This window comes from Oncorhynchus mykiss, chromosome 14 (genome assembly GCF_013265735.2).
Source record: "Oncorhynchus mykiss isolate Arlee chromosome 14, USDA_OmykA_1.1, whole genome shotgun sequence".
Taxonomy (NCBI): Eukaryota; Metazoa; Chordata; class Actinopteri; order Salmoniformes; family Salmonidae; genus Oncorhynchus; species Oncorhynchus mykiss.
This window is the reverse complement of record NC_048578.1, coordinates 23,729,860-23,753,850: the sequence shown is the minus strand read 5'-3', so window position 1 is coordinate 23,753,850 and position 23,991 is coordinate 23,729,860. Positions and strand designations below refer to the sequence as shown.

The 23,991-nt window shown below is 43.2% G+C and overlaps 1 protein-coding gene across 5 annotated transcripts in view; it reads left to right on the top strand.

Moving 5' to 3' along the window:
- Positions 1–23,991, top strand: part of LOC110489007 (phospholipid-transporting ATPase IA) — a 189,852-nt gene that overhangs the window by 63,297 nt on the left and 102,564 nt on the right. For all 5 annotated transcript variants that reach the window (XM_036943167.1, XM_021561543.2, XM_021561541.2 and 2 more), the window contains 3 exons: positions 7,938–8,037; positions 13,078–13,176; positions 21,680–21,725. In XM_036943167.1, the coding sequence (XP_036799062.1) occupies positions 7,938–8,037; positions 13,078–13,176; positions 21,680–21,725 (245 nt within the window). The remainder of the gene's footprint in view (positions 1–7,937; positions 8,038–13,077; positions 13,177–21,679; positions 21,726–23,991) is intronic.

Below are 23,991 nucleotides of genomic sequence, written 5' to 3'. Positions count from 1 at the left end.
CTTTGTCCCCATGTGCAGTTGCAAACCTTAGTCTGGCTTTTTTATGGCGGTTTTGGGGCAGTGGCTTTTTCCTTGCTGAGCGGTCTTTCAGGTTATGTTGATATTGGACTATTTTTACTGTGGATATAGATACTTTTGTATAGTTTCCTCCAGCATCTTCACAAGGTCCTTTGCTGCTGTTCTGGGATTGATTTGCACTTTTCGCACCAAACTATGTTCATCTCTAGGCGACAGAATGCGTCTCCTTCCTGAGCGGTATGACGGCTGTGAGGTCCCATAGTGTTTATACTTGCGTACTATTGTTTGTACAGATGAACGTGGTACCTTCAGGCATTTGGAAATTGCTCCCAAGGATGAACCAGACTTGTGGAGTTCTACATTTTTTTTTCTGAGGTCTTGGCTGATTTCTTTTGATTTTCCCATCATAATGTCAAGCAAAGAGGCACTGAGTTTGAAGGTAGGCCTTGAAATACATCTACAGGTTCACCTCCAATTGACTCAATTGATGTCATTTAGATTATCGGAAGCTTTTAAAGCCATGACATAATTTTCTGGAATTTTCCTAGCTGTTTAAAGGCACAGTCAACTTAGTGGATGTAAACTTCTGACCCACTGGAATTGTGATACAGTGAAATAATCTTTCTAAACAATTGTTGGGAATATTACTTGTGTCATGCACAAAGTAGATGTCCTAACCGACTTGTCAAAACTATAGTTTGTTAACAAGACATTTATGGAGTGGTTGAAAAAATGAGTTTTCATGTAATCTTCGACTGTACCTCTTCAAACCTGATTTGTAGTATAGGGCTCAGGGAATCACTTTCACACATTCTATTTAAACTAAAAATATTTACTTGTGTATTTCTCCATACACTGCACCTCTCCACCACTATCACTACCAGCATCTCCATAATCATCTGTTGCTCCACTGCTGGTCTTGTCCCAAATGGAATCTTGTCACACAGACACATGGGCCCTGGTCAAAAGAAGTGCACGATATCGGGAATAGGGTGCAATTTGGTACACAGCCTGCTGGTCGTGTGAGTGATGGAAACTGTTTATTCAGCTGCACTACTTGTCAGACCAGATCTTGTGCTAATGTAATGTGACATGGGAGTCGGTGGTGGGATGTGCATGACTTCAACCAGGGCAAACTGGAGAGTCAGGCAGGGCAAGCTGCTGTTCATTGTGTGTTCTGTGAAAAGCTGACATGGTGGATCCATGCAGGGAATTTGGCACAAGGGGTTACGTGCGTACTCACATGAAAGGATACATGTACGCACACATTTATTTATTTATTTCACCTTTATTTAACCAGGTAGGCAAGTTGAGAACAAGTTCTCATTTACAACTGCGACCTGGCCAAGATAAAGCATAGCAGTGTGAACAGACAACAACAGAGTTACACATGGAGTAAACAATAAACAAGCCAATAACACAATAGAAAATAAAAAAAAGAGAGTCTACATACATTGTGTGCAAAAGACATGAGGAGGTAGGCGAATAATTACAATTTTTCAGATTAACACTGGAGTGATAAATGATCAGATGGTCATGTAGAGATACTGGTGTGCAAAAGAGCAGAAAAGTAAATAAATATTAACAGTATGGGGATGAGGTAGGTAGATTAGGTGGGCTATTTACAGATGGACTATGTACAGCTGCAGCGATCGGTTTGCTGCCCAGATAGCAGATGTTTGAAGTTGGTGAGGGAGATAAAAGTCTCCAACTTCAGTGATTTTTGCAATTCGTTCCAGTCACAGGCAGCAGAGAACTGGAACGAAAGGCGGCCAAATGAGGTGTTGGCTTTAGGGATGATCAGTGAGATACACCTGCTGGAGCGCGTGCTACGGGTGGGTGTTGCCATCGTGACCAGTGAACTGAGATAAGGCGGAGCTTTACCTAGCATGGACTTGTAGATGACCTGGAGCCAGTGGGTCTGGCGACGAATATATAGCGACGGCCAGCCGACTAGAGCATACAGGTCGCAGTGGTGGGTGGTATAAGGTGCTTTAGTAACAAAACGGATGGTACTGTGATAAACTGCATCCAGTTTGCTGAGTAGAGTATCGGAAGCTATTTTGTAGATGACATCGCCGAAGTCGAGGATCGGTAGGATAGTCAGTTTTACTAGGGTAAGTTTGGCGGCGTGAGTGAAGGAGGCTTTGTTGCGGAATAGAAAGCCGACTCTAGATTTGATTTTAGATTGAAGATGTTTGATATGAGTCTGGAAGGAGAGTTTACAGTCTAGCCAGACACCTAGGTACTTATAGATGTCCACATATTCTAGGTCGGAACCATCCAGGGTGGTGATGCTAGTCGGGCGTGCAGGTGCAGGCAGCGAACGGTTGAAAAGCATGCATTTGGTTTTACTAGCGTTTAAGAGCAGTTGGAGGCAACGGAAGTGGTATGGCGTTGAAGCTCATTTGGAGGTTGGTTAGCACAGTGTCCAAGGGAGGGCCGGAAGTATACAGAATGGTGTCGTCTGCGTAGAGTTGGATCAGGGAATCGCCCGCAGCAAGGGCAACATCATTGATATATATATATATATATATATATATATATATATATACAGAGAAAAGAGTCGGGGCACACATACTTAATTTAGAGTTATTAATGTACCCTTTAGTAGTTCTGGGTTCTCCCGAGTGGTGCAGTGGTCTAAGCCACTGCAGTGCTTGAGGCGTCACTACAGACCTGCTGTGTCAGAGTTTGACCGTGGGGCTTTACTTGGCTCATTGTTCTATATAAATCCTTGTGGCGGGCGGGCGCCTCCAGGCTGACTTCGGTCATCAGTTGAGCGGTGTTTCCCCCGACACATTGGTACGGCTGGCTTCCAGGTTAAGCAGGCGGGTGTAATGGAGTGTGGTTTGGAGGGTGATGTTTCAAAGGACGCATGACTCGTCCTCAGCAAATTTGGTAGGCTACTAATGACCATCAACAGCATCCAAGCTTGGAGAAGCCTAATTACCGTGACTAAACGGTCACATGGAATTTGACTCGTGACCGCCGGTGTGGTGGTAATATGGCCGCAACAGCCCTACACATGGAGAGAGACACACACACACACAAACAGATTTCATGCTCATGTGTAAATGACCAGTTAAGGGAAACCTGTCTTTCTGCTTTTTCATTTCAAGGTTAAGTGCTTTTGTGCAATTGTGTTTGCACACATTTAACTTGACATGGTCAGATTTGAAGCTACAACAGTGACATCATCCTTTTATGCCAAGTCAGGTAATGTAATGTCGATCATCTTCTCTCGACGGTCCCCAAAATTGCTACTAATGTCTTCACGGCTGTTGGCCATTGAGCCATAGGGCTTTGGCCAAAAGTAGTGCGCTAAATAGGGAATAGGGTCCCATTTGATTTTTTTTTTCCCAACTCATTTTTTGAGTGGAGTGACGAGATGAGGAGGAAGTGGTCTCAGTCCTGAGGCCACGGGTAGATAATGAATGGAGAGCTGGTGCAGTAATCTCCATTAAGAAGAGGAGTGTTAATGGAGAGCTGGTGCAGTAATCTCCATTAAGAAGAGGAGTGTTAATGGAGAGCTGGTGCAGTAATCTCCATTAAGAAGAGGAGTGTTAATGGAGAGCTGGTGCAGTAATCTCCATTAAGAAGAGGAGTGTTAATGGAGAGCTGGTGCAGTAATCTCTGTTAAGAAGAGGAGCGTTAAAGGATCACTTTTTTGTAATTCGCCGTGGTTTTGCCCCAAAGAAATACGGAAGGAAAGAAAGAAAGAGCGATAGGAGGAGAGATGGAAGATGGAAAGAAAAGGAAGTAGCTGAAGGAACAAAATATTAAATTGAGAGCAAAACACTGGTTATTATTTTTAACCGCTTACACCATCCCCGGGGGTTCAAATTAGGTAATGAGACCAGGTCATGGATTCTGTGGTGCAGAGGTGACCGCACTCCCTAATCCACCTGGCCAACTCCTCAACGTAACACAAAGCCACCTGGCCAACTCCTCAACGTAACACAAAGCCACCTGGCCAACTCCTCAACATAACACAAAGCCACCTGGCCAACTCCTCAACATAACACAAAGCCACCTGGCCAACTCCTCAACGTAAAACAAGCCACTCGGCCAACTCCTCAACGTAACACAAAGAACAAGGGAACTAAGCCTAGCCAATATTTTTTTCCCACACGTATGACTAGCCCGTTTTTTTTCTTTTTTCCCCAGGTGCGAATTTCCACGGCACAACAATGCTGACAATGGACTTCTGTGAAGACCAAACATGGTCCTCGTGGCAAAACTGGGATGGTGCTAGGGGGTTCAAATTACGTAGACTAGGCCAGGTCCAGTAAAGAGCTTGGCCACGAAGCAGTGGAGAGTGTCCACAATTTTTGTCAGCTTTTGTTCACACTTTCGGCTGAGAGTCAGAGGGGGGATGGAGAAATAGTTGAGTTTCATCCGCGTAGCATAGCAATGGTAGGAGAAACCATGTGAGTATATTACATTGCTGAGCGACTTGCTGTACAGAGAGAACAGGAGAGGGCCTAGATCTGAGCTCTGGTAGACACCAGTAGAGAGACCATGTGGCGCAGACACAGATCCCCTTCATGTCATCTTGTTCAAACCACCATTTAAGTTACTTACAAAAAAGGATTTCCAAGAAAAACTCAATTGAGGCTTGATCTGTGTTCTGATGAGGTTTTCCATTACATCGCTCTGCAAAGATGGTACATTATGGTACCATGCCCTATTGTATAGCAATCTACTGCCATGTGTGCTGTGCTGTTGTCTGATAGCCGCCTCTCTCGCAGACAGAGCCCCACTAGACGGATGTGACGGGGAGAAGATGAATGGAGCACTATCTCTTATCATTGACTGTTTGTCTCTCTCCACGCTCACTGGCGTACTATCCCCGCCCTGTGTGTGTGTCTCTGCTTGTTGTTGATTTATCACAGTCTGTCTGATTGTGTGCCTTGTCTATGGAGGGAGGCCTATTATGGATTGTGCTTACAGTATATCGTGTGTGTGTATAAGCTTGACTGGCGTTGCATTATGCTACCTTATCTACACCAGTAGATAACATCATGTGTGAGAAAATGTACAGTATTAAATTAAGTGCCCTTTAATATAGCCTGGACCACATGGATTTTTTGTTGTTGCCAGTTTCTGGTGTCTTGTGGTGGAAAACTGAGCAAGTCGACCATAACCCTTCAACCCTGTTACCAATAGATCGGCTAGAAATGTTTTAACAATGTCAGTTTCTTTGGTAAAGCTTGCCTTGCATTCAGTTGCCCCTCCCTGTTGCACACAACAAGCTTCCATTCCCCCTGTCACAAGGGGATTAATTACTTTTAAGATGAGGTCGTCAGCCCTGTTACGGTCAGCCCTGTTATGGTCAGCCCTGTTACTTTATAAACAAAACTTTTTGGGGGGAGTTTCTGTTAAAATGAAAATAAATAAATCATAAAATTCCATGTAATTTCGCAATGCAGAATAATAGTCCTATTACGTATGTATGACAGCTAGGGCCAGGCAATGGATTATATCTACCGCGACCCTTTAAAGACAGAACACAGTTCAGTAACAAAAAAAAAAGAGTGTAATGTAATTCTCTGCTCTTGCATGTAATGTTGCCTCCTTGACAACAACAAACGTTGCTGATTTGATGTCCTGCTATGTTTTTTTTTTTATGATAAGGTAGCTAAATGTCCGTTCATTCTACTAAATGTCTTGTTAAGTCGTAATGTATAACAAACTTTGACAGTTTGACAGTTCTGTTTACCTAGTGATGAAAGCGGCATTACTTTACAGACAAGTAAAATGCTGTTCATGTCTCCAGAGGTTTTCTGTCAGCTTTTAAAAAAAGCCGTAGTGTAGCCTACCCTAACAGACAAACATGTCATAGCCTGGTGGCATGGTCTACATCACAGCGTTTATCTCCCCCCAAAGTGCTCTGGCTGGCTGGCCCTTAATGCGACTGTAAATCAGGCTCTGTCTGGTCTGGGCCGGAGGTGCTCTGCCAGGCACCCCCTCTCTGCCATAGCTTACGTCTGCCAGGAGAGCTCCCCTTAGTTATGCTTTATGGTAATTTAGCCGACTGGCCTGCCATTCATCACTCACACAGTACATGTTCAACCACAGCTCAGAGCTCCGCCACCCCCTGCACTCAGGAGAAGCAGCTTCCAGGAATGGTGGATTGTGGGGGGTGGAGGTGGAGATGAGGGTGAAATGTATCAACTCGAGGCTGGATGGGGTATCAGGAGATATACAGTACCAGTCAAAAGTTTGGACACCTACTCATTCAATGTTTTTTCTTTTATTTGTACTATTTTGTACATTTTAGAATAATAGTGAAGACATCAAAACTATGAAATAACACATATGGAATCACGTAGTAAATAAATAAATGTAGTAACCAAAAAAGTGTTAAACAAATCAAAATATACTTTATATTTGAGATTCTTGAAAGTAGCAACCCTTTGCCTTGACGACAGCTTTGAACACTCTTGGCATTCTCTCAAGTTTTTTATGAGGTAGTCACCTGGAATGCATTTTGATTAACAGGTGTGCCTTGTTAATTTGTGGAATTTCTTTCCTTCTTAATGCGTTTGAGCCAATCAGGTAGGGGTGGTAATTCAGAAGAGAGCCCTATTTGGTAAAAGACCAAGTCCCTATTATGACAAGAACAGCTCAAATAAGCAAAGAGAAATGACAGGATGGGACAGGATTACTTTGACATGGTCAGTCAGTGTGGAAAAATGTTTAGTCGCAAACACCATCAAGCGCTATGATGAAACTGGTTCTCATGAGGACCGCCATAGGAAAGGAAGACCCAGAGTTACCTCTGTTGCAGAGGATAAGTTCATTAGAAGTACCAGTCTCAGAAATTGCAGCCCAAATAATTGCTTCACAGAGTTCAAGTAACAGACACATCTCAACATCAACTGTTCAGAGGAGACTGCGTGAATCAGGCATTCATGGTTAAATTACTGCAAAGGAACCACTACTAAAGGACACCCATAAGAAGAAGACTTGCTTGGGCCAAGAAACACGAGCAATGGACATTAGATCGGTGGAAATCAGTCCTTTTGGTATGAGTCCAAATTTGAGATTTTTGGTTCCAATCGCTGTGTCTTTGTGAGATGCAGAGTAGGTGAATGGATGACCTCTGCATATGTGGTTCCCACCGTGAAGCATGGAGGCTGTGGTGTGGTGGTGCTTTGCTAGTGACACTGTTAGTTATTTATAATTCAAGGCACACTTAACCAGCATGAATACCACAGCATTCTGAAGTGATACGCCATCCCCTCTGGTTTGCGCTTAGTGGGACTATCATTTGTTTTTCAACAGGACAATGATCAAACACACCTTCAAACAGTGTAAGGGCAATTTAACCAAGAAGGAGAATGATGGAGTTCTGCATCAGGTGACCTGGACTCCACAATCACCCGACCTCAACCCAATTGAGATGGTTTGGGATGAGTTGGACCGCAGAGTGAAGGAAAAGCAGCCAACAAGTGCTCAGCATATATGGAAACTCCTTCAAGACTGTTGGAAACGTATTCCAGGTGATGCTGATTGAAAATGCCAAGAGCGTATACAGCTGTAATCAAGGCAAAAGGTGGCTACTTTGAAGAATCTAAAATATATTTTATATTTGTTTAACACTTTTTTATTTTATTTGGTTCATACATGATTCCTTATGTTATTTCATACTTTTGATGTCTTAACTATTATTCTACAATGTAGAAAAATAGTAAAACAAAGAGTAACCCTTGAATGAGTAGGTATGTCCAAGCTTTTGACTGGTACTGTATATTATGTTTACTGGTATAAGATGTCTGTTAGTGGAAAGAAACTGATTCATGGAACTGAACTTTTTCTCTTTCTCTCTGCCTTTCTTTGTTCTCTCTTTCTCACTCACTCCCTCTCTCTCTCTCTCAATCTCCCTACATGTCCTATTCTCTGCCCTGCAGCACTGCAAAGTATAATGTCCTCACCTTCCTACCTCGGTTCCTCTACTCTCAGTTCAGAAGGGCTGCCAACTCCTTCTTCCTCTTCATCGCTCTCCTGCAGGTAAGACAGATTTCATTTGTATTGGTTGCTAGAGCTTTGCCATCTGTAGTAAAGGTTACATTAATATTCAAACACACTGAATACCCCACATGCATTCCCAAACTGAATACACACACTACTGAAAAATACATGTGGGAGCGTGAGTGTCCCTCTTTAAAATAATTTAGTGTTTTACTTCCTCAACACACATCATTCCACACATCAGATGCTTTAAAAATGCACCACAACTATATGTCAGTGGTTTACCAGACATGAGTTGTAGCAGAGGACAAACAAAGATTCCTAACACAGACCAGCACTCACATGGATAGCGTGGAAATATTCTCATTTGGATGGTGGCGCTGGGATTTGTGTGGTTATATCAGGGTTGTGTTCATTAGGCACCAAAAGGATGAAAATGCACCGAAACATGGAGGGACTACCTGGGCTTGACCAATAAGAAATGCTTATTTTAGTTTTCTGTTGCGAAACTAATCAAAACATTTTCCTTTGCGTGCCCCAATGAACATGACTCTGTCGTATTAACTTTGATTTCTCCAGAATGTGGCATAATAGACCAGAGGAAATCCACAATCTACTAAAAGTTCAGAGTGATTACGCTTAACCTCACAGAACCTTAGTGTGAATCTAAAAAAAAAAACTCTTTCCTAGAAGTTCAAAGCTCCACGGAGCCGATTAGGACAATGGATTCAGGGCAAGACTTAAACCTCAATCTTTTATCACTCTGTATTCTGCTAACTAATGCAACGGTAATGAGAGCTGACTAACACAGCGTTAATGAGAACGTTTGACACTAAATGTGACTGTTTCAGGAAACTAGGTGTATGTTCGGGTCATTACTTCACAGGAGAGCGGTTTGTATGTCAATGTTTTTTGCAGAAATGCCTTCTTGGAACATGTTAACTTTCATGTGCCTTTAATAACTAACTTGTATGCCATCTGTAAATAATAAATAAAATTGTTAAAGTACGAGCCTAGTCGGTTTAGCCACAGCAACCCTTCCGCTAGCCATGATTGGCTGAGATAATGAGTGGGCTGGACATTCCGAGAGATGAGTTTGGATTGGTCTGCCATATAGCACACTTCTTTCTATTAGAGCTGGTCAGTATGTGTAGGGAATCCTGTCTAACGCTGCTTTAACCTTTTGCGACGAGCAAACCCGTATCCGGGAACGTAATCATAGCCTCAAATGCATTAGCATAACGCAACGGACATAAATACCCCTATAAACTTTTCCTATTCATGAAAATCGCAAATGATATGAAATAAATATATTAAAACACAAGCTTAGCCTTTTGTTAACAACACTGTCATCTCAGATTTTCAAAATATGCGTTACAGCCAACGCTAGACAAGCATTTGTGTAAGTTTATCATGGCATAATGCTATGCTAGGCTCTGCTGGCAGCAGGCAACATTTTCACGAAAATAAGAAAAGCAACCAGATTAAATAATTTACCTTTGAAAAACTTCAGATGCTTTCACTCAGGAGACTCCCAGTTAGATAGCAAATGTTCCTTTTTTCCAAAAATATTATTTTTGTAGGCGAAATAGCTCCCGTTTGTTCATCATGCTTGGCTGAGAAATCGACCCTAAAATGCTACAACTAAAACGCCAAACTTTTTCCAAACTTTGCTCCATAATATCGACAGAAACACGGCAAACGTTGTTTAGGATCCATCCTCAAGGTGTTTTTAACAAATATATTAGATAATATATCCGTCGAGGCAGTTGGTTTCTCATAAGAAGCGATTGGAAAAATGGCTACCTCAGTATTTTACGCAAGGTTTTCTGCGTGAGACACCATGTGACCACATGCCATATATGGTCCCTTACAGCTATTCTTCAAGGGAAATGCCTAACAAGACGTCACAATGCTGTAGACACCTTGGGGAAAACGTAAGCTCATTCGTAGCTCATTCACAGCCATACAAGGAGTCATTGGCATGAGGCGGTTTCAAAAAATGGGGCACTTCCTGGTTGAATGTTTATCTGGGTTTCGCCTGTAACATCAGTTCTGTGGCACTCACAGACAATATCTTTGCAGTTTTGGAAACGTCAGTGTCTTCTTTCCAAAGCTGTCAATTTTGTGCATAGTCGAGCATCTTTTCGTGACAAAATATCTTGTTTAAAACGAGAAAGTTTTTCATCCAAAAATTAAAATAGCTCCCCCTAAATCCAACTGGTTAAAAAAATTATATTGGGTAGTAAAACTTAACAAAACGACTCCACTATGCAAGTATTCATTTCAATGGAATGTCACTGCAACAACTGTTTCAGAGCACTCTCGTCTGAGTGCCAGAGCGCTGAATAACTGATGAATTTACGAACGCTCAACACCCGTTGAATATGGCCGGTGTCAGTAAACATTGGCAAAAAAGTGTAATTACATTGTTGCCAGGAGCACAGTTAGTCACCAATGCTATGGATAACATGAAAACAGCCAAACCAGCTTTGCTAGGGTGAGTAAAATGGTCAGAGTTTGGGTGGGGGCTAAAGCTTAAGATGATTCTTATGGCATTACACACGATCAGTGTGAACCAGAATGAGCTGTTCAAAGAAAATGGAAACAACACAGGACGTCTTATTTAATGAAAGGGGTTGCAGTCTGCCGTAAGCGTTCATCCATGTATATAGGAAAGAGTCTAGCTACATTTTCAAATATTATAGATTTCTTATTTTGTGCAAGTTAAAGCTTACTGTTAACCATCTAACGTCAGCTAGCTAGCTGACTCGCTAGTTAACGTTACGTTTTTGATCTGTGTGTAGTAATATCTCAGAATTCCATTTCACATTGCTAGTTATAGCCTGATGTTAGCTAGCTAACATTGAACCTATTTGATTCACTTCAGCTAGCTATGACAATCGGTTTGTATTGGTAGTACTCTATGGATTGGGATTATGGTTCATTGTTTAGCTAGCTAGCTACATGTCTAAAAAAAAAAAAAAAAAGACCCCAAGTTAAAGCTTACTGTTAGTTAGCTAGCTGACGTTTGCGGCAGTCCGTGACACAGCCTGGGATCGGACCCAGGTCTGTAGTGCCTTAGACCGCTGCACCACTCGGGAAGCCTGAATTGTGTTTTTTTTAACATTTGTTAAAAGTAGAGACAAATAACTAGGAAATGGTATAGCATACACTGCAGTTGAAGAACAAAGGGGAAAGTAATTCTGCTTTGAAAGTTGATAAACTTGTAAACTCACGTTTGAGAAAATGACCCTGGAATGTTTTGGTATACCTACTGGTGAGCTCTTTGTCTACACCCATTCTGCATCGTTTACACCCTCTTAAGCCTTAGCCTCACCCATCTATTTAAGGATTCAAATGTGAGGCCATTTGCTAAACAGAGTGATTGGTTTAGTAAACAACCTAATATTTTAAGACTAAAAGTGGTGAAAGTAGTAGCCTACAATAAGGAAAAACTCCCGGTAAAAATACACTATCTAGTCCAAGAAGCAGTGCTGCTTGGCAGGGTCGTGTTTCAGAGGATGCATGGCTCTAAACGTTAGCATCTCCCAAGTCCGTATGGGAGTTGCAGCGATGGGACAGACTGTAACTACCAATTGGATATCACGAAATTGGGGATAAAAAGTACAACAACAAAAATACTTTTTTTTTTTTTTTTTTGCTACAGAAGATTGAGGCGGTCAGTCACAGATCTTGACATTTTGATTGCTAATAATAAGCAAAACAATTTGGGACTAAATCTACAATGGACTAGTGAAACAAATACCAAAATATTGTTTTTGGGTGGAATTTCTTTAATAGTAGCTATGTAAAGTTAAAACAAATTAATTATATTATTCATTATACTGCATGACCGTGTCCTGCAGTCTTTGTAAAAGTGTTCAATGGGCGCCTTGGAGAGACTCACAATAAATCTCCCATTCCCCTTCTATGAATCTTGACTAGCATACCATCCATCTCAACCTAGAAAGAGCCAGTGACACTGTGTGTGCATACAGTATGTCAGCGAGCCCTACCCTTTCATGTCCCAGAACACTGACTGCATCCCAAAGGGCACCCTATTCGCTAGTTAGTGCACTAGTTTACATAAGTATTCAGACCCTTTGCTGAGCTCAGGTGCATCCTGTTTCCACTGATAATCCTTGATGTTTCTACAACTTTGATTGGAGTCCACCTGTTGTAAATTAAATTGATTGGACATGATTTGGAAAGGTACACACCTGTCTATATAAGGTCCCACAATTGACACTGCATGTCAGGACAAAAACTAGGTTGAGGCACAGATCTGGGGAAGGGTACCAAAACATTTCTGCAGTATTGGTCCACAAGGAAACAGTAGCCTCCATCGTTCTTAAATGAAAGAAGTTTGAAACCATCAAGAGTCTTCCTAGAGCTGGCCGCCTGGCCAAACTGAGCAATCGGGGAAGAAGGGCCTTGGTCAGGGATTTGACCAAGAACCCGATGGTCACTCTGACAGAGCTCCAGAGTTCCTCTGTGGAGATGGGAGAACCTTCCAGAAGGACAGCCATCTCTGCAGCACTTCAGGTAGAGTGGCCAGACGAAAGCCACTCCTCCGTAAAAGGCACATGACAGCCTGCTTGGGGTTTGCACTGTACACGGACTGACTGATTGATTAAACGGTGCAACCCCAGTGTCCCCTGGCCTGTCTCCTGTCCCTCTAATGACCCCCTAGTGGGTCGCTTCTGGTGTCCTCTGCTTGACAAACAGCCCTCTCCCAAGCTCAGTGTCAGAAGGTTGTCCCAAAGGGTGTCACCTGGAGCTTCATCAAGTGTGTGTGTGTGTGTGTGTTTGTGTGCAGATATGAGTGATCACCATGGGATGCTCTTGGGGGAGAGAACTTACTTCCAAGAGTGCTGGCTTGGTCAATACTGACTGAACAGGTGCTACACTGTAGCTAGATATTCATGGGATCGCTATATATTTTTTATTTCAATATCAGCCTGTAGGCACTGGCCAAAAAATAGTGCACTATAAAGGGAATAGGATGCCATTTAGGATGCCTATGTGATTCAGTGATGTTTGATTTTGAACTGGGACGTGTGCTTTTCCTTTTAGCAAATTCCGGATGTGTCGCCCACGGGTCGCTGGACAACTCTGGTGCCGCTCCTCTTCATCCTGGTGGTGGCAGCAGTCAAGGAGTTCATTGAGGATCTGGTGAGGGAACACTACCATCACTGAACACTGGGGAACACTACCAACACTGAACATTGGGGGAACGCTACCAACACTGAACACTGGGGGAACGCTACCAACACTGAACACTGGGGGAACGCTACCAACACTGAACACTGGGGGAACGCTACCAACACTGAACACTGGGGGAACGCTACCAACACTGAACACTGGGGGAACGCTACCAACACTGAACACTGGGGGAACGCTTAACTCAAATTGCCCCTTTGATACCTTAGTCTGACATTAACAGCACCTGTGTGTTTTCAAGGCTTTTAAAGATGCGTTAAAGGTTTTGTATAATTTCAGCCAGTTGTTTTGAAAGTAGCACTCACAAACCAAAACGGGTCCCCGAAAGTTGTGTACATCATCCAATTGGTATGATATGTTATGAATTCCAATTTGTACAAAATTGTTACATATATTGTAAGTGCTTAAAATCCCTTTCAATCTCTTTAAGTCTTCTGACCTCAATGGAACCTAAATTAGCCTAAGGCTGAATAAAAATGAATAAAAAGTAGGCTAATGGTTAACCGTATTGCCTAAAGCACATAATACATTGTCAAGGAAGAATCTGTTGCATTTGAGCGTTTGTGTGAGACTGGCACACTTCTAGACTTTATCAATAGAAAAAATAATGATTTCAGTATTAGGCAAGATGTTTGCCTGCCTTGATTGAATTGACCATACTCTAACTCAATACGGTAGCCACTGTAAATGGATGAGAGTGAATAGATGTTCAGTTGCACGGTCTGCTTGGTATTGTTGGATTCAGGCCACTTGTCCTTTGAGTGTTCTGTATGGGATTCCTTGAGCAGAGAGGAGACCTTGTGGTGATGGGAACACAGCAGGACACAGGCACACACAGACTGGACCGGTCACAGCTGGGAAACTGCACTGGGCTACTCAGTCCATAAATTAGCCTATATAAGTTAATGCACAGAAACAGTTGTGTCCATTTGCTGAAATTAATGTTGATTAACAGATGTTTGAACATTTGGACCAGCATTTAGGCCTGTCTATATTTTGAAGGTTAACACATTTAGCTTCAGTTTCAAATACCAAGCGTCAGAATGTTTTTTTTTTTTTTTTTTTTACACATTTCCCAAGACCCATTGCCAATAGTGAATTGAATTCAGTACTGTACCAAGCCAGAGTATGCTGCACTTTTTAGCTGTGCCCCTGCAATGCGATCCTCTCTGCCTAGCCCAGCTCCCAGTGGACTGTAATAGTTATCCTATAACGTTAGCAATGTTGTCTTTATATCTGGCATCTAGTGGTGAAATGACCAGCGCAGCAATTTACACCCAGGCCTCTCGTGATAAATATTGGAGCAGCAAGGTGATGACTGTCTTTATTAGGATGAAGGTCACCTGCACCACGCCCACCCCCCTGTCCCCTTCCCATCGGCTCCCAATGATTAAACGGCCGACTCAATGATTGACCCGCATGCTTCATAAAACATTCATCATCGATCCATCAGTCACATCTCAGTATCCCCTCATAGCTTTGTTCTGAACTAATCACTATATGAAATAAATAGGCCTGCATTGTATAGGCAACACAAGTGTGTGTGTGTTTGTGTGTGTATTTTAGGAGCCCTGTATACGCTGTGCTTTTGTTATTTCATGCTTGAGCAGATGCAGTGTCTTCGGAAAGTATTCAGACCCCTTAACTTTTTCCACATTTTGTTAGGTTACAGCTTTATTCTAAAATTGATTTATGAGGATTTAAAAAAAATCTACACACTATACCCCATGATGACGAAGCAAAAACTGTTTTTTAGAAATGTTAATTTATTAAAAATTAAAAATGGAAATGGCACATTTTACATAAGTATTCAGACCCTTTACTCAGTACTTTTGTTGAAGCATCTATGGCAGCAATTACAGCCTCAAGTCTTCTTGGGTATGACACTACTAGCTTGGCACCTGTATTTGGGGAGTTTTTCCCATTCTTCTCAAGCTCTTGTCAGGTTGGATGGGGAGTGTGGCTGCACAGCTATTTTCTGGTCTCTCCAGAGATGTTTGATTGGGTTCAAGTCTGGGCTCTGGCAGGGCCACTCAAGGACATTGAGACTTGTCCCGAAGCCACTCCTGTGTTGTCTTGGCTGTGTGCTAGGGTCGTTGTCCTGTTGGAAGGTGAACCTTTGCCCCAGTCTGAGGCCTGAGTGCTCTGGAGCAGGTTTTCATATGTTGTGCTGCAGCCGGACAACGTTGCTGTAGTGCTGCAGCTGGACAAAGTTGCTGTCGTGCTGCAGCTGGACAACGTTGCTGTAGTGCTGCAGCTGGACAAAGTTGCTGTAGTGCTGCAGCTGGACAACGTTGCTGTAGTGCTGCAGCTGGACAACGTTCCTGTAGTGCTGCAGCTGGACAACGTTGCTGTAGTGCTGCAGCTGGACAACGTTGCTGTAGTGCTGCAGCCGGGCAACGCCGCTGCAGCTGGTGGGTGAGAGCCAGTGCTCCTCCACGTGACATACAGCCACATTCATTAGCCACTCCAGCACATTGCATGGATATTGAATTATATTTAATTCTATTGTATTTCTGAGTGAATGTGAAAAAGCAGGAGTGAGGTGGAGACTATGTGGAGCACATCTAAGGCAACCTGTAATGATGTGCAATTCCTCAAGGGACTCGACAAAGACTGCTGGGCGAGTAGTACGCTTAGTTGCGTTTGGTGCATAACAAAACCTCAGCGGTATAGTTTCCAACTCACAAAGGCATTTGAGTCTTTACTTTTCTTCATGCCTGAATAATGTTGGCTGTCTGATGGAGGGATACTGGTAGGCTACACCTCAGATATTTGAAGGGTATTTAAGTTGCAGCCGGGTAATGTTACTGTAGGGCTGCAGCCGGGTAATGTTACTGTAGGGCTGCAGCTGGGTAATGTTACTGTAGGGCTGCAGCCGGGTAATGTTACTGTAGGGCTGCAGCTGGGTAATGTTACTGTAGGGCTGCAGCCGGGTAATGTTACTGTAGTGTTCAGAATCAATCAATCAATCAAATGTATTTATAAAGCCCTTCTTACGTCAGCTGATGTCACAAAGTGCTGTACAGAAACCCAGCCTAAAACACCAAATGGCACGCAATGCAGGTGTAGAAGTACAGTGGCTAGGAAAAACTCCCTAGAAAGGCCAGAACCTAGGAAGAAACCTAGAGAGGAACATGGCTATGAGGGGTGGCCAGTCCTCTTCTGGCTGTGCCGGGTGGAGATTATGACAGAACATGGCCAAGATGTTCAAATGATCATAGATGATCAGCAGGGTCAAATAATAATAATCACAGTGGTTGTAGAGGGTGCAACAGGTCAGCACCTCAGGCTATGAAAAGCCAACTGATATTTACTCCTATCATTGGGTATCTCTACCGCTCTTGCTGTCTATAGAAAGTTGAAAACAGCAGGTCTGGGACAGGTAGCACGTCCAGGGAACAGGTCAGGGTTCCATAGCCGCAGGCAGAACAGTTGAAACTGGAGCAGCAGCATGGCCACGTGGACTGGGGACAGCAAGGAGTCATTGGCAGCGATTTGGCAGCGATTACAGCCTTGAGTCTTCTTGGGTATGACTACAAGCTTGGCACACCTGTATTTGGGGAGTTTCTCCCATTCTTCTCTGAAGATCCTCTCAAGCTCTGTCAGGTTGGATGGAGAGCGTCGCTGCACAGCTATTTTCAAATCTCTCCAGAAATGTTTGTTTGGGTTCTGGCTGGGCCACTCAAGGACATTTAGAGTCTTGTCCCGAAGCCACTCCTGCGTTGTCTTGGCTGTGTGGTCACGGTTGTTGTCCTGTTGGAAGGTGAACCTTTGCCTGAGCGCTCTGGAACAGGTTTTCATCAAGGATCTCTCTCTACTGTGCTCGGTTCATCTTTCCCTCAATCCTGACTAGTCTCCCAGTCCCTGTCGCTGAAAAACATCCCCACAGCATGATGCTGCCACCACCATGCTTCACCGTATGTGCCTTTCACTGAGGAGTGGCTTTCGTCTGGCCAGTATACCATTAAGGCCTTTATTGGTGGAGAGCTGCAGAGATGATAGTCCTTCTGGAAGGTTCCTCCAACTCCACAGAGGAACTCTAGAGCTCTGTCAGAATGACCATTGAGTCTTGGAGAAGTCCCTGACCAAGGCCCTTCTCCCCCGATTGCTTAGTTTGGCCAGGTGGCCAGCTCTAGGAAGATTTTTGGTAGTTCCAAACCTCTTCCATTTAAGAATGATGGAGGCCACTGTGTTCTTGTGGACATCCAATGCTGCAGACATGTTTTGGTACCCTTCCTCAGCTCTGTGCCTCAACACAATCCTGTCTCGGAGCTCCACGGACAATTCCTTTGACCTCACCACTTGTTTTTTTCTCTGACATGCAATGTTAACTGTGGGACCTTATAGACAAGTGTGTGCTTTTCCAAATCATGTCCAATCAATTGGATTTACCACAGTTGGACTCCAAGTTGTAGACACATCAAGGATGATCAGTGGAAAAAACCTGAGCTCAATTTCAAGTGTCATAGCAAATGGTCTGAATACTTTTTAGGTAAATTGGGTATCGCTGTTTTATTTTTTATACATTATCAAAAATGTCTAAACTTGTTTACACTTTGTCATTATGGGGTATTGTGTGTGGTTTTGATATGTTAAAAAAAAAATTGAATACATTTGAGAGGAACTCTGGAGGTGTCTGAGTACTTTTCAATGCACTGTAAATACATGGGTAGATAGATGAATACAATTCTAGCCAAACATGCAAATATTCATTAATCAGACCTTTACTATGACTTAATCAAGAAGCAGGCTGTATGATATTTAGCCTACATCATAAATCATCTGTATCTGCAGCAGATTGGCTCCTACAGAACTGAACTGACCACCTGCTGTGATTCTCTGCATCTTAGCACGCACACACACTCATTCATGCTACACAGACATCACAACTGTTCTCTCAGACTCTTATGATTGCTAAATACTGTGCAGTTTAAACACCCCCTTCCCCAAAACACATGTACAGTTGAAGTCGAAAGTTTGAATACACTTAGGTTGGAGTCATTAAAACTCGTTTTTCAACCACTTCACAAAGTTCTTGTTAACAAACTACAGTTTTGGGAAGTCGGTTAGGACCATCTACTTTGCATGACACAAGTCATGTTTCCAACAATTGTTTACAGACAGATTATTTCACTTATAATTCACTGTATCACAATCCCAGTGGGTCAGAAGTTTACATCCACTAAGTTGACTGTGCCTTTAAACAGCTTGGAAAATTCTAGAAAATGATGTCATGGCTCTAGAAGCTTCTGATAGGCTAATTTAAATAATTTGAGTCAATTGGAGGTGTACCTGTGGATGTATTTCAAGGCCTACCTTCAAACTCGGTGCCTCTTTGCTTGACATCATTGGAAAATCAAAAGAAATCAGCCAAGACCTCAGAAAAAAGATTGTAGACCTCAAGTCTGGTTCATCTGTACAAACACAATGGGACCACGCAACCGTCATACCACTCAGGAAGGAGACGTGTTCTGTCTCCTAGAGATGAATGTACTTTGGTGCGAAAAGTGCCAATCAATCCCACAACAGCAGCAAAGGACCTTGTGAAGATGCTGGAGGAAACAGTAAAACGAGTCCTTTATCGACATCACCTAAAAGGCCGCTCAGCAAGGAAGAAGCCACTGCTCCAAAACCGCCATTTAAAAAAAGCCAGACTAAGGTTTGCTACTGCACATGGGGACAAAGATCGTACTTTTTTGAGAAATGTCTTCTGATCTGATGAAACAAAAATAAAACTGCTTGGCCATAATGACCATTTATGTTTGGAGGAGAAAGGGGGAGGCTTGAAAGCTGACGAACGCAATCCTAACCGTGAAGCACGGGGGTGGCAGCCTCATGTTGTGGGGGTGCTTTGCTGCTAGAGGGACTGGGTGCACTTCACAAAATACACTGCTCAAAAAAATAAAGGGAACACTAAAATAACACATCCTAGATCTGAATGAATGAAATATTCTTATTAAATACTTTTTTCTTTACATAGTTGAATGTGCTGACAACAATCACACAAAAATTATCAATGGAAATCAAATTTATCAACCCATGGAGGTCTGGATTTGGAGTCACACTCAAAATTAAAGTGGAAAACCACACTACAGGCTGATCCAACTTTGATGTAATGTCCTTAAAACAAGTCAAAATGAAGCTCAGTAGTGTGTGTGTGGCCTCCATGTGCATGTATGACCTCCCTACAACGCCTGGGCATGCTCCTGATGAGGTGGTGGATGGACTCCTGAGGGATCTCCTCCCAGACCTGGACTAAAGCATCCGCCAAATCCTGGACAGTCTGTGGTGCAACGTGGTGTTGGTGGATGGAGCGAGACATGATGTCCCAGATGTGCTCAATTGGATTCAGGTCTGGGGAACGGGCGGGCCAGTCCATAGCATCAATGCCTTCCTCTTGCAGGAACTGCTGACACACTCCAGCCACATGAGGTCTAGTATTGTCTTGCATTAGGAGGAACCCAGGGCCAACCGCACCAGCATATGGTCTCACAAGGGGTCTGAGGATCTCATCTCGGTACCTAATGGCAGTCAGGCTACCTCTGGCGAGTACATGGAGGGCTGTGCGGCCCCCCAAAGAAATGCCACCCCACACCATGACTGACTCACCGCCAAACTGGTCATGCTGGAGGATGTTGCAGGCAGCAGAACGTTCTCCATGGCGTCTCCAGACTGTCATGTCTGTCACATGTGCACAGTGTGAACCTGCTTTCATCTGTGAAGAGCACAGGGCGCCAGTGGCGAATTTGCCAATCTTGGTGTTCTCTGGCAAATGCCAAACGTCCTGTGGACGTCGGGCCCTCATACCACCCTCATGGAGTCTGTTTCTGACCGTTTGAGCAGACACATGCACATTTGTGGCCTGCTGGAGGTCATTTTGCAGGGCTCTGGCAGTGTTCCTCCTGCTCCTCCTTGCACAAAGGCGGATGTAGCGGTCCTGCTGCTGGGTTGTTGCCCTCCTACGGCCTCCTCCACGTCTCCTGATGTACTGGCCTGTCTCCTGGTAGCGCCTCCATGCTCTGGACACTACGCTGACAGACACAGCAAACCTTCTTGCCACAACTCGCATTGATGTGCCATCCTGGATGAGCTGCACTACCTGAGCCACTTGTGTGTGTTGTAGACTCCGTCTCATGCTACCACTAGAGTGAAAGCACCGGCAGCATTCAAAGTGACCAAAATATCAGCCAGGAAGCATAGGAACTGAGAAGTGGTCTGTGGTCACCACCTGCAGAACCACTCCTTTTTTGGGGGTGTCTTGCTAATTGCTATAATTTCCACCTGTTGTCTATTCCATTTGCACAACAGCATGTGAAATGTATTGTCAATCAGTGTTGCTTCCTAAGTGGACAGTTTGATTTCACAGAAGTGTGATTGACTTGGAGTTACATTGTGTTGTTTAAGTGTTCCCTTTATTTTTTAAGCAGTGTAGATGGCATCATGAGGAAAAATAGTGGATATTGAAGCAACATCTCAAGACATCAGTCAGGAAGTTAAAGCTTGGTCGCAATTGGTCTTCCAAATGCACAATGACCCCAAGTATACTTCCAAAGTTGTGGCAAAATGGCTTAAGGACAGCAAAGTCAAGGTATTGGAGTGGCATTGCCCTGACCTCAATCCTATAGAAAAGTTGTAGGCAGAACTGAAAAAGCGTGTGCGAGCAAGTAGGCCTGCAAACCTGACTCAGTTACACCAGCTCTGTTAGGAGGAATGGGCCAAAATTCACCCAATGTATTGTGGGAAGCTTGTGGAAGGATACCTGGAACATTAGAGTTACACTCAATTAGCATTGCATTTAAATTGTTTATGTAAACTTCTGACCCACTGGGAATGTGATGAAATAAATAAAAGCTTAAATAAATAATTTTCTCTGCTCTTATTCTAACATTTCACATTCTTAAAATAAAGTGGTGATCCTAACTGACCTGAAACAGGGAATTTTTACCTGGATTAAATGTCAGGAATTGTGAAAAACTGAGTTTAAATGTACATGGCTAAGGTGTATGTAAACTTCCGACTTCAACTGTAATTATTGGACTATAAATTGTGCCTTCCTGTGTTTTACTTACTGCAAAATTTGTATTCAATTTGACTCAGCCATTTTCTTTGTTCATATTCTTATCTTTTATTATTTCTCATTGTTGTTGCATTGTCCAGAAGGAGCCTGTGAGTAAGCATTTAGTTGGAAGGTGTATACCATGTACGACTAATACAACTTTAAACTTTATGGGGCATCAGACTCCGGGTTGTTTCCCTATTAGAGTTAGATTATAGGAATATGTTGTAATCCGCCACAATATATAGTTTCAGTCCAAAATGGCACCCTATTCCCCATGTAGTCCACCACTTCTTCAATGCAGTCATCATTACCTTGACTGTATTGCTAGTGTATTGTCTCAATGGCTTAACTTTCTGTCTTGACTAAACAGGTTTCTTTTGTCTTCTTTTGCAGAAACGTCACAACGCTGACAGTGTTGTCAACAAGAAGGAATGTCAAGGTACGGCCCAATTCTTTCTGTCTTCGTTGTTGTAATCCTAGATTGATTGATGTTTTATTGCCCTTCAAGTGGTAATTATTTTCATAGCTCACTAAGGTCACAAGTTGCACATATACGCATATATACACACACACACACACACACACACACACTACCTTTCAAAAGTTTGGGGTCACTTAGAAATGTCCTTGTTTTCATGAAAACATACATGAAATGAGTTGCAAAATGAATAGGAAATATAGTCAAGATGTTGACAAGGTTATAAGTAATGATTTAGAATTGAAATAATTGTGTCCTTCAAACTTTGCTTTTGTCAAAGAGTCCTCCATTTGCAGCAATTACAGCCTTGCGGACCTTTGGCATTCTAGTTGTTCATCTGAAGAGATTTCACCCCATGCTTCCTGAAACACCTCCCATAAATCAGATTGGCTTGAGATCAATGGGGTTGAGATCCGGTGACTGTGCTGGCCACTCCATTATAGACAGAACACCAGCTGACTGCGTCTTCCCTAAATAGTTCTTGCATAGTTTCAAATCAAATCAAAGTTTATTTGTCACGTGTGCCGAATACAGTGAAATGCTTACTTACAGACTCTAACCAATAGTGCAAAAAAGGTGTTAAGGTGAACAATGGGTAAGTAATGAAATAAAAAGACAGGCTATATACAGTAGCGAGGCTATAAAAGTAGCAAGGCTACATACAGACATTGGTTAGTCAGGCTGATTGAGGTAGTATGTACATGTAGATATGGTTAAAGTGACTATGCATATATCATGAACAGAGAGTGGCAGTAGCGTAAAAGAGGGAATGGTGGGTGGCGGGACACAATGCAGATAGCCCGGTTAGCCAATGTGCGGGAGCACTGGTTGGTCGGCCCAATTGAGGTAGTATAGTTAAAGTGACTATGCATATATGACAAACAGAGAGTAGCATCAGCATAAAATAGGGGTTGGGAGGGGGCGGCACACAATGCAAATAGTCCGGGTAGCAATTTGATTAACTGTTCAGGAGTCTTATAGCTTGGGGGTAAAAACTGTTGAGAACCCTTTTTGTCCTAGACTTGGCACTCCGGTACCGCTTGCCATGCGGGTGGCTGGGGTCTTTGACAATTTTTAGGGCCTTCCTCTGACACCGCCTGGTGTAGAGGACCTGGATGCCAGGCAGCTTAACCCCAGTGATGTTCTGGGCCATACGCTCTACCCTCTGTAGTGCCTTGTAGTCAGAGGCTGAGCAATTGCCGTACCAGGCAGTGATGCAACCTGCTCTCGATGTTGCAGTTGTAGAACCTTTTGAGCATCTCAGGACCCATGCCAAGTCTTTTTAGTTTCCTGAGGGGGAATAGGCTTTGTCGTGCCCTTTTCACGACTGTCTTGGTGTGTTTGGACCATTCTAGTTTGTTGTTGATGTGGACACCAAGGAACTTGAAGCTCTCAACCTGCTTCACTACAGCCTGTCGATGAGAATGGGGGCGTGCTCGGTCCTCCCTTTTCCTGTAGTCTACAATCATCTCATTTGGCGCTGTGCTTTGGGCCATTGTTCTGTTGTAGGAGGAAATTTCCTTCAATTAAGCACCCTACACAGGGTATGGCCTGGGGTTGCAAAATGGAGTGATAGCCTTCCTTCAAGATCCTTTTTACCCTGTACAAATCTCCCACTTTACCACCACCAATGCACCACCAGGCCATCACATTTCCTCCACCATGCTTGACAGATGGCGTCAATCATTCCGCCAGCATCTTAATTTTTTCTGCGTCTCAGAAATGTTGTTCTTTGTGATCCGAACCCCTCAAACTTAGACTTGTCTGTCTGTAGCAATTTTTTCCAATCTTTCTCTGTCCAGTGTCTGTGTTCTTTTGCCCATCTTAATATTTTAATTTTATTGGCCAGTCTGAGAGATGACTTTTTCTTTGCAACTCTGCCTAGACAGCCAGCAAACCTGAATTGCCTCTCCACGGTTGACATTGACTGGTGTTTTGCAGGTACTATTTATTGAAGCTGCCAGTTGTGGACTTGTGAGGCGTCTGTTTCTCAAACTAAACACTCTAATGTACTTGTCCTCTTGTTCAGTTGTATACCGGGGCCTCCCACTCCTCTTTCTATTCTGTATAGAGCCAGTTTGCGCTGTTCTGTGAAGGAACAGCGTTGTACCAGATCTCCAGTTTCTTGGCAATTTCTCGCATGGAATAGCCTTAATTTCTCAGAACAAGAATAGACTGACAAGTTTCAGAAGAAAGTTCTTTGTTCCTGGCCATTTTGAGCCTGTAA